This window comes from Scyliorhinus torazame, chromosome 14 (genome assembly GCF_047496885.1).
Source record: "Scyliorhinus torazame isolate Kashiwa2021f chromosome 14, sScyTor2.1, whole genome shotgun sequence".
Lineage (NCBI taxonomy): Eukaryota > Metazoa > Chordata > Chondrichthyes > Carcharhiniformes > Scyliorhinidae > Scyliorhinus > Scyliorhinus torazame.
In genome coordinates this window covers 35,313,643-35,331,333 of record NC_092720.1, presented here as the reverse complement: position 1 = coordinate 35,331,333, position 17,691 = coordinate 35,313,643, and the positions used below count along the sequence as shown (strand labels likewise).

Genomic DNA, 17,691 nt, shown 5'->3' with positions numbered 1-17,691 from the left:
GAATCCATCTTTCGTCAGGTAAAATTCAACTAACCACCAGCTATACCAAAAGAAAAAGATCAATCTATTCAACATTTTTAAAGCAAAAGCTGAAAATTTCCAGAAGAAAAATCATATGGGACTCAAAACGCTAATTCCTGTTTTTTTCTCTCTCCATAGATGCTCTGGACCAGCTGAGTTTTCCAGCAGTTTCTGTTTTTTACTCCACTTAAAATTTCCTCCATTGCTACCTGTAAGTTTCACAGGTCAATTACAAAATGTAGCATTTCAATTGTGCAAAATACACACTGTAAACCAGTGCTCCGATGTTCAGTCGCACCAACCTGATGCTTGTAATTGGAGTGTCGATTTCTTTCAGCATTGTGTCATAAAGCTGTTTGTTCCTAAATTAAACAAAGAATAAATTGTCACAAATATTATTAAAATACAAGGTTAAAGGTGAGAATTCCATGCACTTTAGTGCACAGTTTATGGACTTAGTTCATTTTGATTTGGACTTCAGGCGATTCTGCTGCTCAGGATGCATTCGCTCAGGTTATCAGCAGTACATATTAAAAGCAGGAGATTCAAATTTCAGGCGATTTAAAAGCTAGTATTGACTAATGTGGGCACAGTAGCATAGTGGTTAGCACTGTTGCTTCACAGTGCCAGGGACCCGGGTTCGATTCCCGGATTCGGTCATTGTCTCTGCGGCGTCTGGAGGGTTTCCTCCAGGTGCCCTGGTGTCCTCCCACAATTCTCAAATGACCTGCTTGTTAGGTGATCTGGGACATTCTGAGTTCTCCCTCCGTGTACCCGAACAGGCGCTGGTGTGGCGCGACTAGGGGATTTTCACAGTAACTTCATTGCAGTGTTAATGCAAGCCTACTTGTGACACGGATAAAGATGATTATTAATGTAATGCCCTGTGTGTCAGGTGGGGTTACTGGGTTATGGGGATAGGGTGGAAGTGTGGGCTTGGGTAGGGTGCTCTTTCCAAGAGCCGGTGCAGACTCGATGGGCCGAATGGCCTCCTTCTGCACTGTAAATTCTATGATGATCTATGAGTTAGTGCTAATAATTGGATTTGATTGTATTCGACACTTCATTTTTGGTGAACCTTTTATGTTTCATTAGCTGTTGTGATCTTTAAAATTGCTGTCAAGTGACTGTCAGAAAAGACGGTGTTAAATTCAGCGAGCAGATTACTGCAAGCAGGATTGGTGGGGGGAAAATACTTTCAATTATGAAGTCGACAGGGGAAAGTTTTAGAAAATTAATAGATGGCGGAGGACAAGGTTTGCTTGCATGATTTCTGCAAAATCAGCAAGAGGAAATTTATACAGAAACCCCAAATTGTGGCAAATAATCTACAAAATGCGTTGACACGAGCTCACACCCACAAATGCCAACCTCCCCTGTGAATTCTGTGGGATGAAGATGAGTCACCCTGTCTAGTGGCAATGGCAGAAATCAAAGAGTGGGATGCGCAGGAAATCTTTTTAAAAATACACCTACACAAAGGAGGCAATCCTACTGAAGTGCACTGATTTTACATTATGGGCTTCCACAGAGCTACTGCTAAGATTTATTTACTTTTACCCATTTTCTTGCTCTTCTCAGGTACCTGACAATCCTCCTTTAGGAGAGCATGGCTGCCAGAACCACAGGAACTCGCCATAACAATCACTGGTCCTCACTGAGTGGTGGCCAGGTGTATACTCCTACTGGACTACTTGCCTTCCCAGAAATGTTGTTCACCATAATACAATGCTTCAGCAGGTATAGTAGCCAAAACTGGCAATATTGTAGCTACAGAAGATGGGTTCAAGCTTACAGATAAGTAAATTCCCAGCCACAGACTCTGTTTCAGTGACTAACTAGTCCAAGTCTAACACCTCCTCTAGATTCCGTTAATATACACGATAGGCAAATAGCAGATTGGCTGGATACAGGAATAGTATAATTTCCCTAATTTTAGTGCCCATTATAACATCCAAACAAATACATGTATTGTTTTTTTATTCACTCACCTGAAGGCTATGGATTCCAGTATTGCTCGTACTAGATGACTTTTGGTCGTTGAAGGTTTCAGTCCCATAAATGACGCACAAGCATTAGGATCATTTATTGGAGCCTGACCAAACAAGAAACATTTTTATTTCAATATATATTTCCACACTGTGTACATAAAGTATCTTGGGTTATCAAATTTAAAAAAAAGACATGACTTACAGAGGACAGTGAGAGGCAGCGTAAAAGAAAGGAGGAAAGTTATGTCCTTTTTGTAAAAGTTGTCATTTCAGGGTGGGTCAGTTTAAAATGTTATGCATTCTTATGGATAAGGTGCCCCAAGAGAATTAAAGGTGATTTAATTTATACACAATCTGCAAATTAATAGTCCTCAGCAATTAGTTCATAGCTAGTTGTGTGAATTACAATGATGTGCATGTTTCAGTGGTAGTATAAACTGCAAAGCAATGCTCTACATTAGGTTAGCCGGTAAATACGTTACAAGATGTGGTACTGAGTCACACAATGCGAGGTGGGCCGCAAAGCTGACCACAGTCTGTGTCAAGTTCAGCCAGAACAACATTTGGGCCAGCACAACAGACTCAGTATTCACATGCTGGGAAAGGGAAGGGAAAGTACAGTAGGGTTTTTACTGCTTTTCAATATCTAGTTCCTCTGGTGGCGTGCATATATGTGGACATCAAACCAGATGGCTGTTATGCCCCAATCATCAAACAGCAGACTGATGATGTCTATGCTCATGCATTACAATAGTCAATTGTTGAACAGGCGGGCTCTTGGCACTTTTAGATTCACTCCTTCTAAAGCGGGAAAGTTAGAGGAGGAATAAATAAAAAGTTGAAAACTAGATCCAGTAGACATGCAACAAAGATAGCACTGTAACCGATGGAATTGTATAAATTCTGTACAATAGATATAAAACAGGGTTAAAAATGAGGAGTTAAAATTGAAAGCACTAAATGGATTAAAATAGTGGAATAGTCTTGCCTAAATGACACAGCTGTTTCAGGTTACAGACTCCAGGAGAGTTAACATATAAAACGGATTTCAATTTCACATCAGATACAATGATGGAAAATTGGGCCAATGGAATAACCGCGGAGAGGAATCAGAATTCAGTCTGCAGCACACCCACAAAATGATAGCGCTGTTTAATATATGGCTGTTATTGAAATTCTTTGCCGCTGGGGGAAGTAAAACTTGTGTGACTTTTCGTATTGTCATCTTTTTCAATTCAAAAATGCAGCTCAAACAAGTCAACCATTAACCAGTTTTATTATGCCACCAAGGACTAAAATTTACCATTGCTAAGAGACATCGTGAGGGTCAGCAGGCTATTCATCAAAGTGAGCAGAAAAGCCAAGCCATGGGTGATGTTGATGGGGAAGTAAGTGTTAGCATCTATTTGACATGTACCGTGAGGTGGATTCCAGTCTGGCTACCAGCAAGAAGTGCTAACTACTCAATTATAAGAGATGAGGCAAATTAAATGCCTAGTTTGCATGGTGCAGCGTTACTCAGTCCTCAAAATATTAAAATTCTCTCCAATAGCATGACATTGCTTACAGGTATATTTAGGTCTGGATATTAAGCTGCTAACCTGGTTGTGCATTTATGATCACTGCTCTAAGTAGGCAATGCCAGGTATTGCAATTACTTGTTGAGATCACAAAGCTCTCAGTAAACTTCAGTAAGTGTTGCTTGATGAAGAGACTCTAGGCTACAAATGGGCTGGCAAATTTCCACCTGCAGTTCAGAAGAACTCAGAACTTTTACTTATGTCTTTCATTTAGGCCCCGAGATGGTATGTTTCTTTGGAGTGTTTTTTCAAACATAAAGTGTCTCCATCCTATATTTTCAAAACTTTTTTTAAAAATATGTTTATTCAAAGCTTTTCCAACAAGAATTTTCAACCAATTAAACTCCCCCCCGGTAACAGAAAAGAAAAAGAGAAAGAGCAGAACAAAACATAAACATATCAATCCAACATAATACAGAACTTGTACAATGGGTTCCTCCCGCACATATTGACTCTCCCATATGTTTATGTTTTTCTTTTATCAAGTGCCCCTAGGAAAACCCCCTTCCCCGCCCACCCATATATTTTCAAAACTTATACGATCAAGAAGTGTGTGTCTGTGGTAGTTTTTCATCATATACATTTAAAATGACTGGCTTTTATTCTTTTAAGGATTTGTTAGCAAATCAAATGCAAATTTGCTTGCAATAAAATTTGTCAATATTTTTATTAAAATACTTAAATCTCTCTATACGTACGAGAGGGAATTACAACTGGCATTTGTATAGCAGCTCTTAACATAGAAAAGCACTCCGGTGGGCATGATAGAAGTGTAAAATAGATGGGTGTTGGAATATAATGGGAAATAGTAATGGATAGCTTGGTCAAAATGATGAACTTTAAGGAGGGTCTTAACAAGAGGTGGAGAGGCATTAGGGTTTAGGGAGAGTGTGGGACGTGGTTCTTTTTAAAATGTATTCATGTGATGTGAGCATTGCTGGCGAGGCCAGCATTTATTGCCCATCCCCAATTGACCCAGTGACAATGAAGGAATTAGTGGTTTGTTGGGAACTTCCAGGCGGAAGTGTTCCCAAGTGTCTGCCACTCTTGTTCTTCTGGTTGGTGGCGGTCATGGGGTTGGAAGGTGCTGCCTAAGGAGCCTTCGTGGGTCCCTGCAGTGCACCATGTAGACACTGCTGCCACTAGAGGGAGTGAATGTTTGTGGGTGGGGTACTAATCAAACGGGCTGCTTTGTCCTGGATGGTGTTTAGCTTCTTCAGTAATTTGCAGCTATACTCATCCAGGCGAGGCCAGAGTATTCCATCACACTCCTGACTTGTGCTTTGTAGACGGTGGACAGGCTTTGGGAGTCAGGTGGTGAGTTACTTGCTGCAGGATTTCTAGCCTCTGACCTTCTCTTATAGCCACTGCATTTAAATGATTGGAGCCCTGGGCTGAAAATGAGTCAGGGTAAGAGACCTCGCTGCCAGAGGTGGACTGGAAGCAAGGCCTGCCTCTGTGCTTCGGCACAATTTTGAAATTAAAAATACAACAAAAACATCCCTCCAGCCCTCACCACCCTCACATACTCCCTATACTCCATCCATGCCAACCTTGCACCCCCCACCCATCTCCGCTTACCCTTACTCTAACTCCCTTCCATGCCAACTCACCTAGTGTCCTTGGATAGCTCCTTGAATGATTTGGCATTTCCGGGTTAGCTTTGACAGGTTTGACACACCCTGGACAGATTTGACAGCTGGACAGCTCCTTAATGTTCCCTGGACAGCTGAACAATTCTTTTACAGCTCGAGAGTTCCAATGGGTGTGCATGTAAAAAGTGCTTGATCGTGTTCACTTCTAAAAATCCCAACGGGTGTCGTACCTCTTCCAGGGGTGCCTTGGGACCCGTTCCAAGGAGGTACCTTACCCCTCCAAGGGGTACCCTGACTATCCACAAGAATCCACTAAGTCCAGACCTCCTTTCACCTGTTCCATTCTGCACACGCCAGATTCCACACTGGCACCAGCTGTTGATTTAAATGGCCAGCTGCCTCCAGAAACCCCGCAGGTGCAAATTCTAGCCTGGCATTGGTCCCTCACCCATGAAGATGGGAAATGCCGGGTTCGGGACGGAACTTAGATTTTCTCGCCATTTCTGGGATATTTGCAGAAAGTGGAAAACCTCTCAGTGTGGCGAAAACCCAGGCCCAAGACTGAAACTGACACTGGAAGCCAAAATGTCTGTGTAGACTGAAATCTATAAACGGGCAGTGAGCTACTGGAGCTCAGATAAAGACACCAGTGGTGTAGTACAAGCAGATTGAAGAGACTGGAGGTTAGATCCAGGAACGTAGAGTAGGAAAATATAGTTACTGCAGCTGTTTCTGTTACTTGCAGATAAACATTGGAGAACTGATGCCATCCAGACTCTCGTAAAAGAGGTTCTGCCTCTTTTGGTGAAGACCGTGCCCGTGGTTGGTCGCGTGCTGTTGTTGGCGGAAGATCAGACTAAATCCTAGCAGAGGAGCTGAAATGTGAGGAAGACAGAGGCCAGAATTACACGTTGCTTGGGCGGGCTCGCACCCAATCCGGAAGTGCTCGAAATCAGGCACGCGATATTTCGGTCGGCGGGCGTACGAGAATCAGAAGTGTGCCCGCTGACAATTGAGCAAGCAACTTAGCCCATTAAGGGGCCAATCGCTCTCAATTTTACATGGCCCATCTGTTTTATGATTGGTGGGCATTCCAGGGTTGAAATAAAATTTTAAAAGGTGTCTGGGGATCCAAGTTTGCATTTGAATGTGCTGCCTAAACACTCTTTTGCCGCATTTCTCCACTGTAACTTAATTTTTTCCAAACAGTTCTGCAGCTCCCCGAGATAGCTCCGCAGGGGCGGTCTCCCTGAGGGAGCCCATTAGAAGTGCCAGCCTGCACCCTCTCCTTTCTCTGCGCTCGCCCTTTTCCCACCCTCCCCGGCAGTGCCGAGCCTTCCCCAGCGTGCGGTTCACACTCTGGCTACCTTGGTAATTGGCCAGCCAGGATGAAATTGCATTCCAGGGTCACTCGAGGCCGGAAGGGCATTTTGTGTGTGCTTCCAGGCCTGCCGAGTGCACACCCCCAACACGCGAAAGATTCAGGCCAGAATTTTGAACGACTTTTGTGACAGGACCGATGATCTATGTGCTGAGTAGACCATCGAGCCAATTCTGAAGATCTGTCTTAATTAATATGTGATTTCTTATTTACAATTGACTGTGTCTAGCATGTTAATTCATGATCAACTTATGTGGATTCTGGATATACAGTATAGGTGACTAACCAATAGAATATTTAGCTTTTGTCTTGTTTGACTCTTGTATAGTAAAAATTGCTTTCGCTTTAAATGTGAATCTCAGAATTCAAAGTGCAGAAGGGGGCCATTTGACCCATCAAGACTGCACCAGCCCTTGGAAAGAGCACCATACTTAGGCCCACGCTTCCACCCTGTCCCCGTAATTCAGTAACCCCACCGAACCTTTTAGACACTAAGGGGCAATTTAGCATGGCCAGCCCACCTAATCTGCACATCTTTGGGCTGTGGGAGGAAACCAAATCTCTGGCTTTGTTCTCTCAACAAATAACTAGGGTTAATGATTTCTTCTATGAGATGAAAATTACAATCTCAGAGGCCGGGAACATTAAACATCTGTAGTGCTACTGCATGTAAAATCTAGACGGTGGCCTGGCCACCACCTAGGCCTGCCACCACCATCATTTTATCAACGGGAGAGGCATCAGGGGTCTGCCAGTCAGTGACCCATTGAGACCCTCGAGTGTAATTAAAGCCCATTTATCAGCGGCATCCCACTGACCACTGGAGGGAAAGGCCCGCACCAAGTGGCTAGCCTGGTAGGCTTCCCTGCATGGGCTGGTGAAGGTGAGAATTCCCCCAGTGCAGGAAGCGGCTATTTGGCTCATCGAGTCTGCACTCATCTTCTGAAAGAACACTCTACCTTGCACACAATCCCACCCTATCCATGTAACCTCACACATTGATAATGGCCAATCCACTGTGGTAGTCTGTGTAGCGGTATTACGGTACCTAGTAATGCTGGATCACCATTGGTAGATATTGTATGTTTCCCATTGGGCAAGCTGTATGGTAGCTCCGCCCTGCAAGGCGGGGTATAAGAGCCCGTGCCGTGCCACCCCAGCAGCCTTCTTTCTGTACCCGAGTGGCTGGGAGAAACATCTAGCTTATTAAAGCCTTCAGTTGGACTACAACCTCGCTTTAGTAGTCACTGATCGTGCATCAATTTAACACACTAGATTTAAAAGGATGGAGCTGCAAATCAAGCCGGAGTCTCTGCAACTCAGCCTCCATGCGGCAAACTCAGCGGCAACCTTCAAGCACTGGCTGGCGTGTTTTAACGGATATCTCGGAACGGCCGAAAACACACCCACGGGAGAACAGAAATTGCAAGTCCTGCACTCGAGAGTGAGCCCAGGAATTTACACCCTCATCGAGGACGCAGACGACTTCGATGCAGCAATGGAGCTGCTAAAAGGACATTATATTCACCCGGTAAACCAGGTCTACGCCCGACATCTGCTAGCGATGAGGCGACAAATCCCTGGGGAATCGCTGGAAGAATTCTACCGTGCGCTCCTGGTGTTGGGGAGAAACTGCAGCTGCCCGCAGGTTTCGGCGAGCGACCACACAGAACCTTTGATCCGGGACGCTTTCGTTGCAGGTATGCTGTCCTCCCAAATCCGCCAGCGATTGCTGAAGAAAGACACCCTACGTCTCAAGGAGGCACGGGCCCTTGCCGGCTCCCTGGTTGTGGCCTCCCGAAATGCACGCGCTTACGTCCCCGACTGCTCGGCAGCCCCCTGGGCAGCGTGGAACCCCCCCGCGGCCGACCCCGAGCCATCTCCCATTCCCCCACAAGCTTGTGCTGCAAGATGGCCTGACAACCCCGGGGGGCCCCCCCTGCTATTTTTGCGGGGAGTCCAAGCACCCCCGGCAGCGATGTCCGGCCCGCGCATCCACCTGCAAGGGATGCGGTAAAAAGGGCCACATCGTGGCAGTATGCCAGGCCCAGGCGGTCGCTGCGGTCTCCGGTGGCGAATGCGGACTGCCACCACAATCCTCGCCACGGTCCCCGTGCGGCCAGCAGGCGCCGCCATCTTCCTCCTCCAGGGCCACGTGCGGCCTCCGGACGCCGCCATCTTCGCACGCGGTCGCCACGTGCGAGGGATGGGTGCCGCCATTTTGTGCACCCCCAGCTATGAGCGACAAATGGGAGCCGCCATCTTGGATGGACTCCCAGGACCCCAGCTCGGCTGACCACACACCGCCCGAAGAGAACATTCAACTGCTGCCGCGATTAGCCTCGGTGACCCTGGACCAGTCGCGGCCTCGAACACTCTCAATTGCTACAACAACGGTACTAATCAACGGCCACGAGACGTCCTGCTTAATCGACTCTGGGAGCATGGAGAGCTTCCTACACCCCAACACGGTAAGGCGCTGTTCTCTTCCCGTTCACCCCGTTAATCAAAAAATCTCCCTGGCCTCCGGTTCCCACTCAGTAGAGATAAAGGGGTTTTGTGTAGCAAATCTCAGTCCACGGAAGGGAGTTTAAAAATTACGGGCTCTACGTCCTTCCCCACCTCTGCACGGCCACACTCCTAGGGTTAGACTTCCAGTGCAACCTCCAAAGTCTAACTTTCAAATTCGGCGGCCCTGTACCCCCTCTCACTGTCTGCAGCCTCACGACCCTCAAGGTCGATCCGCCTTCCCTGTTTGCGAACCTCACCCCAGATTGCAAACCCGTCGCCACCAGTACAGTGCCCAGGATGGGATCTTTATTAGGTCAGAGGTCCAACGGCTACTGAGGGAAGGAGTCATTGAAGCTAGCAACAGTCCCTGGAGAGCTCAAGTAGTGGTGGTAAAGACCCGGGAGAAGCATAGGATGGTCATCGACTAGTCAGACCATCAACAGGTTTACGCAGCTGGACATGTACCCTCCCCCCCCGCATATCCGACCTGGTAAACAGGATTGCGCATTACAAGGTCTTCTCCACGGTGGATCTTAAGTCCGCCTACCACCAGCTCCCCATCCGCACTAGTGACCGCAAGTACACTGCCTTCGAGGCAGATGGGCGGCTCTACCACTTCTTAAGGGTTCCCTTCGGTGTCACTAACGGGGTCTCGGTCTTCCAGCGCGAGATGGACCGAATGGTTGACTGGTACGGTTTACGGGCAACATTCCCGTATCTCGATAATGTCACCATCTGCGGCCACGACCAGCTGGACCATGACACCAACCTCCAAAAATTCCTCCAGACCGCAAAGATCCTTAACCTTACGTATAACAAGGATAAATGCGTGTTTAGCACCGACCACCTAGCCATCCACGGCAACGTAGTGCGAAATGGAGTTATAGGCCCCGACCCAAAACGCATGCGCCCCCTTATGGAGTTCCCCCTCCCTCACTGCTCCAAGGCCCTGAAGCGCTGCCTAGGCTTTTTTCTTACTATGCCCAGTGGGTCCCCAACTATGCGGACAAGGCCCATCCCCTGATCCAATCTACAGTTTTCCCCCTGTCGATAGAGGCCCGCCGGGCCTTCAGCCGCATCAAAGCAGACATTGCAAAGGCCACGATGCACGCCATCGACGAGTCCCTCCCCTTCCAGGTAGAGAGCGACGCGTCTGATGTAGCTCTGGCGGCCACCCTCAACCAAGCGGGCAGACTCGCAGCCTTCTTCTCACGTACCCTCCATGCTTCCGAAATCTGCCACTCCTCAGTCGAAAAGGAGACCCAGGCCATAGTAGAAGCTGTGCGGCATTGGAGGCATTACCTGGCCGGCAGGGGATTCACTCTCCTCACTGACTAACGGTCGGTCACCTTCATGTTCGATAATGCACAGTGGAGCAAGTTAAAAAACGATAAGATCTTACGGTGGAGGATCGAACTCTCCACCTATAACTACGAGATCTTGTATCGTCCCGGGAAGCTAAACGAGCCCCCTGATGCCCTGTCCCACGGCACATGTGCCAACGCACAATTGGACCGCCTCCGAGCCCCCCACAAGGACCTCTGCCACCCAGGGGTCACTCGCTTCTTCCACTTTATCAAGACCCGCAACCTGCCCTACTCCATCGAGGAGGTCAGGACAGCCACCAGGGACTGCCAAATCTGCACGGAGTGCAAACCGCACTTCTACAGGCCAGAGAAAGCGCACCTGATAAAGGCTTCCCGTCCCTTTGAACGCCTCAGTGTGGACTTCAAAGGCCCCCTCCACTCCACCGACCGCAACACGTACTTCTTGAACGTGATTGACGAGTACTCCCATTTCCCATTCGCCATCCCCTGCCCCGACATGACCGCAACCACCGTGATCAAGGCCCTCCATAGCATCTTTACGCTGTTCGGGTTCCCCGCTTACATACATAGTGATAGGGGGTCCTCCTTTATGAGCGACGAACTGCGTCAATTCCTGCTCAGCAAGGGCATTGCCTCGAGCAGGACGACCAGTTCCACCCCGGGGTAATGAATAGGTAGAGAGGGAGAACGGAACGGTCTGGAAGACCATCCTACTGGCCCTACGGTCCAGGAATCTCCAAGTCTCCCGCTGGCAGGAGGTCCTCCCGGATGCCCTCCACTCCATCCGGTCACTGCTTTGTACCACGACCAACCAAACACCTCACGAACGTCACCTTGTCTTTCCCAGGAAGTCCTCCTCTGGGACCTCGCTCCCGACCTGGCTGGCAGCTCCCAGACCCATCCTGCTCCAAAAACATGTGCGGGCGCACAAGTCGGACCCGTTGGTCGAGAGGGTCCATCTTCTCCACGCTAACACCCAGTACGCCTACGTGGCGTACCCCGAGGGCTGACAAGATACGGTCTCCCTACGAGACCAGCCACCAGTCCCACCCTCCCTCCCACCGGTGCACCTTACAGCCGCCCCCTTCCCAGGAGAATCGGTTCTTCCGCCGGCCCCGTCTAGGCCCACCCACCCACCCCGCAGACGCTTACTTCCCAGGTCAATCGGCTTCCCCACCAGTGCCATCTAGGGGTGTTGAAGCTGCCACAGAGATCGAGACCACGCTCCCGGAGTCACAGACGCCCAAGCCTCCACTGGCGTCACCACCAAAGCTTTGACGATCACAGAGGATGACCAGGGCCCCCGATCGACTGATTGCTTCATTTTAAAGTGTATATAGTTCATTGTGAAATTGTAAATTGTTACGACAATAAGACAAAATGCTGTACCGGAGGTATTACGGTACCTCCATAACTATAACTTCTACCACGTTACCATGTTGTAATACCAAGCCACCACCCCCGCCGGACTCTTTCTTTAAACAGGGGATGAATGTGGTAGTCTGTGTAAAGCTAATGCGGTACCTAGTAATGCTGGAACACCATTGGTAGATATTGTATGTTTCCCATTGGTCAAGAATCTGTATGGTAGCTCCGCCCTGCAAGGCGAGGTACAAGAGCCCGTGCCACCCCAGCAGCCTTCTTTCTGTACCTGAGCTGCTGGGGGAAACATCTATCTTATTAAAGCCTTCAGTTGGACTACAACCTCACTTTAGTAGTCATTGATCGTGCATCACCCACCTAACCTGCATATCCTTAGACACTAAGGGGCAATTTAAGATATAAGAACATAAGACATAGGATCAGAATTAGGCCACTCGGCCCATCGGGCCTGCTCCGCCATTCAATCTTGGCTGATATTTTTCTCATCCCCATTCTCCTGCCTTCTCCCCATAACTCCTGCTCCCCTTATGAATCAAGAACCTATCTATCTCGGTCTTAAAGACACTCAAGTGATTTGGCCTCCACAGCCTTCTATGGCAACGAGTTGCACAGATTCACCACCTCTGGCTGAAGAAATTCCTCCTCATCGCGGTTTTAAAGGATTGTCCCTTTAGTCGGAAATTATGTCCCATTTAGCATGGCCAATCCACCTCACCTGCATATTTTTGGACTGGCACCTCCTTAACAGGCCCAGGGGCAGTCACCAGCCCTCCACCTGCACCCCCCTCCAAATGTCCCTAACCTCCAAGTTCTTTCCCCCACCCCCCCACCCCCATGGTTTCTCAAACCTCTTCGCTGAATCCTCCTCACCTGGTCTCTGCAAAATCCTCAAACTTTACAAAGTTGCGATCCAAAGTGGCTCATCTCCCGAAGCCACAAGTGCATTAACAACAGAGGTCACCTCACCAGGTGGCACTGCCAGTACTGGAGAGCTTCCAGCCTGTGAATGGCGGTGTAGAATCCGTGCGTGCATTGACCAAGCAGGTAGGGTACAATGGTTAGGTTTATTTAATGATATACAAGCTCTCACCTCCCCTAAGGGTCTCCCTTCCCGACCTGCACCCAGCTCGGGGTTTTTATACCAGCGATCTAACTTCCTGTTAAGGGGAAGCCCTGGCCCTCTCGTTATTAGGGAATTTGTATTCATTAGAGGAAACAGGGAATCTAATAGTCCCGATATAGTGACCTCCATGAGGGTTACAACAGGCTGGTAACTCTGAGATGGGACTTTTTGTTCCAGAGGAAACGGAAATGCCACTCCCAAGTCTACCAACAGCCAACCTCTCATTCTGCTGGTGTGATGAACGGTTACTGCCTTGTCATCATGTAAGGTGATGTCCCCTTTAAGACCGGGCTTGGAACCCTGGGACTCCGCCTCTGGCTCTGCCCATCTGTGAGCCATAAAAAAGGGACTGCCTTGTGGGCTGTGCAGCAGTTAGCACATGTCTCAGCTCTAGCATGGTTCTTAGTCTATTAAAGCCTTCTTTACCGTTTACACTCGAAGCGTCATTATTGAGGGTACCTCAATTTAATAGACTAAACTAGATCAGGATGGACGCAGGCCTAAAACCAGAGAAGCTCAATCTGGAAGCACGGACACCGGAGGCAAAGGAAATGTTTAAATACTGGCTGCGGTGCTTCGAGGCCTACCTGGACTCTGCAGAGATTCCCATCCTGGGGCCACGCGAGCTGAGCCTACTCCATGCCCGGGTGAGTCACAGAATCTCCGCCACGCTCGAAGAGGCGACGACTTATGAGTTACTCCGCAAGTGGTTTGTCAAACCCATCAAAGAGGTACACGCCAGGCATCTGCTCTCTACCTGCCGGCAGCATTCGGGGCAATTGCTAGACGAATTTGTCTAGAAACTCACCGTGCTTGCCAGGGACTGTGACCATCAGGATGTGACAGGGGAAGTCTATATGAACCTGCACATCAGAGACGCCTTCGTGTCCGGCATCCGCTTGACCTACATCCAGCAGCGGCTGCTCGAAAACGGGGCAAAAGACCTCCAGGACACGCTAACTCTCGCCTCCTCGCTGGAGGTGGCCTGACATAACTTGGGTACGTACCCCACGGTCTCTGCGAGCCCCCCTCGGACTTCCTCAGACTCAGCCGTATTACAGGCCTGCGCCACGCGGCGACTCGCTCACCATGGGGGCACACCATGCTACTTCTGCGAACAGGGCCAGCACCCACGCCGACGCTGCCCAGCCCGCTCCGCGATCTGCAGCGACTGCGGGAAGAAGGGGCATTTTGCGAGGGTCTATCTGGCCAGACCCAGGGGCCAGAAAAACAAAGAACAGCCGGCCCGAAAATCAGGCTCTCAGGCCCGCAGGCCTCGCAATGCGGCTGCGCACCGACCCGACACGCCCCCTTCTGACGAGTCATCAGCCTCGTGCGAATCACTGGAGCGGCCATCTTCTTGACCCGACACGTGCGACCAACGGCGGCGGCCATTTTACAAGTCCGACTCGGCTGAGGACTCGAACTACCCGCGAGTGGGTGCGATCACCCTCGACCAAAACACCTGCAGAACTCTATGAGTCAGGTCCAGGTCAACGGGCGCGACACTGCATGCCTCTTCGACTCCGGGAGCACGGAGAGCTTTATCCCTCCTGAAACGGTAAGGCGCTGCTCCCTACGCCCATAGCCCTCGCATCTGGGTCCCACTTGGTACAAATCAAGGGGTACTGTATTGCGGATCTCTCAATCCAGGGCACCAAATACACCTGTTTCAAATTTTATATCCTCCCTCACCTCTGTGCCCCCCTGCTGCTCGGACTGCATTTCCAGTGCAGCCACCGAAGCCCGACACTGAAGTTCGGCGGACCCTTGTCCCCCCTCACGGTATGCTGCCTTGCGACACTGAATGTCGCACTCCCCTCGCTGTTCGCGAACCTCACTCCCGACTGTAAGCCAGTCGCCACCAGGAGCCAGCGCTACAGTGCCCAAGATTTGACTTTTATCAAGTCAGAGGTCCAGCGTTTACTGGGAGAGGGGGTCATCGAGGTTAGCAACAGCCCTTGGAGAGCGCAAGTGGTGGTAGTCCGGTCCGGGGAGAAGAAACGGATGGTCGTGGATTATAGCCAGACCATAAACCGATTCACGGAGCTTGATGCGTACCCCCTTCCTCGCATCGCGGAAATGGTCAATCGGATCGCCCAATACCGAGTCTTTTCCACGGTCGACCTCAAATCCGCCTACCACCAGCTCCCCATCTGACCGAAAGACCGCCCCTATACTGCCTTCGAAGCAGCCGGCCGGCTCTTCCACTTCCTCAGGGTCCCCTTCAGTGTCACAGATGGGGTCTTCGTCTTTCAAAGGGCGATGGACCAAATGGTGGACCAGTACGGTTTGCGGGCTACATACGCGTACTTGGACAATGTCACCATCTGCGGCCATGACCAGTAGGACCATGACGCTAACCTCGAAAAGTTCCTCCAGACCGCCCGAGCCCTTAACCTGACCTATAACGAGGAAAAATGCGTTTTCCACACCACCCGGCTAGCCATCCTCGGCTATGTCGTGGAAGATGGGGTCCTAGGTCCCGACCCTGACCGCATGCGCCCCCTTAAGGAACTCCCTCTCCCCCGCAGCCTCAAGGCCCTCAAACGGTGCTTGGGGCTTTTCTCTTATTACGCCCAGTGGGTCCCCAAGTATGCGGACAAAACCCGCCCACTCCTAAAGACCACCACTTTTCTCCTCTCGGCTGAGGCTCAATTGGCCTTCAACAGCATCAAGGCCGACATCATCAAGGCCGCTATGCACGCGGTGGACGAAACCATTCTTTTCCAGGTAGAGAGCGATGCATCAGACATCGCCCTGGCTGCTACCCTCAATCAAGGAGGCAGACCAGTAGCGTTCTTCTCCCGAACCCTCACCGCCTCCGAGGTTCGACACTCTGCAGTCGAAAAGGAGGCACAAGCCATTGTGGAGGCTGTGCAGCGCTGGAGAGACTACCTAGCCGGTAGGAGGTTTACCCTTGTCACCGACCAAAGGTCAGTCGTCTATATGTTCGATAACACGCAACGGGGCAAAATAAAAAATGATAAAATTTTGAGGTGGAGGATCGTACTCTCCACCTACACGTACGATATCAAGTATCGTCCAGTGGCGCCAGATGCCTTGTCCCGCGGCACATGTGCCAACGCGCAGGATGACCGCCTGCATGCCATCCACAATGACCTCTGCCCCCAGTGGGTTACCCGGCTCGTCCATTTTATCAAGTCTCGCAACCTACCTTACTCAACCAAGGAGGTCAAGGCCATGGTCAGGGCCTGCCAGATCTGTGTGGAGTGCAAACCGCACTTCTACCGGCCAGACAAGGTTCGGCTCGTGAAGGCCTCGGGTCCCTTTGAGCGACTGAGCGTGGACTTCAAGGGGCCCCTCCCATCCACCAATCGTTATGCCCATTTCCTCACCGTTATCGATGAGTTCTCCCGTTTCCCATTCGCCATCCACTGCCCCGACATGACCTCAGCCACCGTGATTAAGGCACTGCACAGCATCTTCACTCTGTTCGGTTTCCCCGCTTATATCCACAGCGACCGGGGTACATCGTTCATGAGCGATGAACTGCGACAGTATCTGCTCAGCAAAGGCATCGCCTCGAGCAGAACGACCAGTTATAACCCACGGGGAAACGGGCAAGGGGAGAGGGAGAACGAGACAGTGTGGAAGGCTGTCCTTCTGGCCCTGCGGTCGAGAAGTTTCCCGACTACCCGCTGGCAGGAGGTCCTACCCGATGCCCTACACTCCATTAGGTCACTCCTCTGCACGGCCATGAATGAGACCCCTCACAACCGATTGTTTGTCTTCCCTAGGAAGTCTACCTCCGGGGTCTCGCTTCCACCTTGGCTGATGGCTCCGGGACCTGTTCTTCTCTGGAGGCACACGAGGAGCCATAAAACGGACCCCCTGGTTGAAAAGGTCCGACTGCTCCACGCTAACCCCTGTTACGTCTACGTTGAGTACCCCGACGGCAGGCAAGATACGGCTTCCCTCCGGGATCTGGCACCCGCTGGATCCCCCACTACAGACGCCCCTTCCCCCGCCACTCCCCTGCAGGACCCGGCGCCCCCTACAACACACCCCCTTCCGGCCCTACCCCCCGTTGGTGAGCACCTACCGCATGCCCCCCCTTGCGCCCCCCCCTTTACACACCCCGCCGGCGCCGGCACCGCTACCTCCGACCTCGCCTAGTCCCCCTGCCCCGACCCGGACCAAAGCTCCGACCGCTGTGCTCTCGGATGTACCCTCAACCAGGACGTCCGTGCAAGCGCACCACCGCCCGAACTGAGGAGGTTTTTAAAACAGGGGGTGAATGTGATGAACGGTTACTGCCTTGTCATCATGTAAGGTGATGTCCCCTTTAAGACCGGGCTTGGATCCCTGGGGACTCCGCCTCTGGCTCCGCCCATCTGTGAGCCATATAAAAGGGGCTGCCTTGTGGGCTGTGCAGCAGTTAGCACATGTCTCGGCTCTAGCATAGTTCTTAGTCTATTAAAGCCTTCTTTACCGTTTACACTCGAAGCGTCATTATTGAGGGTACCTCAGCTGGGCAGGCTTTTTAGCTGGGAGGGTTAATTCCAGGCGGTATTATAGGCCTGAGGCCTTCAACCACTAAGTTTTGTAACTTTGTATTTGTATTTTATTTCAGCTTTGCTCTTGATTTTAAGCCTATAATGAATACTGCAAGTCATTCAGTATTTAATCTCACTTGGTAAACATTGATCTTAATCCAGCTATGATTGTGATTTGATTAATTTTTTCCTTACCTTGTTTTTTTTCCATACCAGCATGCACAGCTGGTATTTAAACTACACCTTTGTTTTCCATTA

General features: G+C 50.3%; 1 protein-coding gene across 1 annotated transcript in view; it reads right to left on the bottom strand.

The window, feature by feature from the left end:
• The window catches only part of gk5 (glycerol kinase 5), a 105,795-nt gene that overhangs the window by 3,022 nt on the left and 85,082 nt on the right, over positions 1-17,691 (bottom strand). The window contains exons 13-14 of the mRNA XM_072473916.1: positions 2,013-2,116; positions 324-383 (exon numbers count right to left, since the gene is read on the bottom strand). Coding sequence (XP_072330017.1) covers positions 324-383; positions 2,013-2,116 — 164 coding nt within the window. The remainder of the gene's footprint in view (positions 1-323; positions 384-2,012; positions 2,117-17,691) is intronic.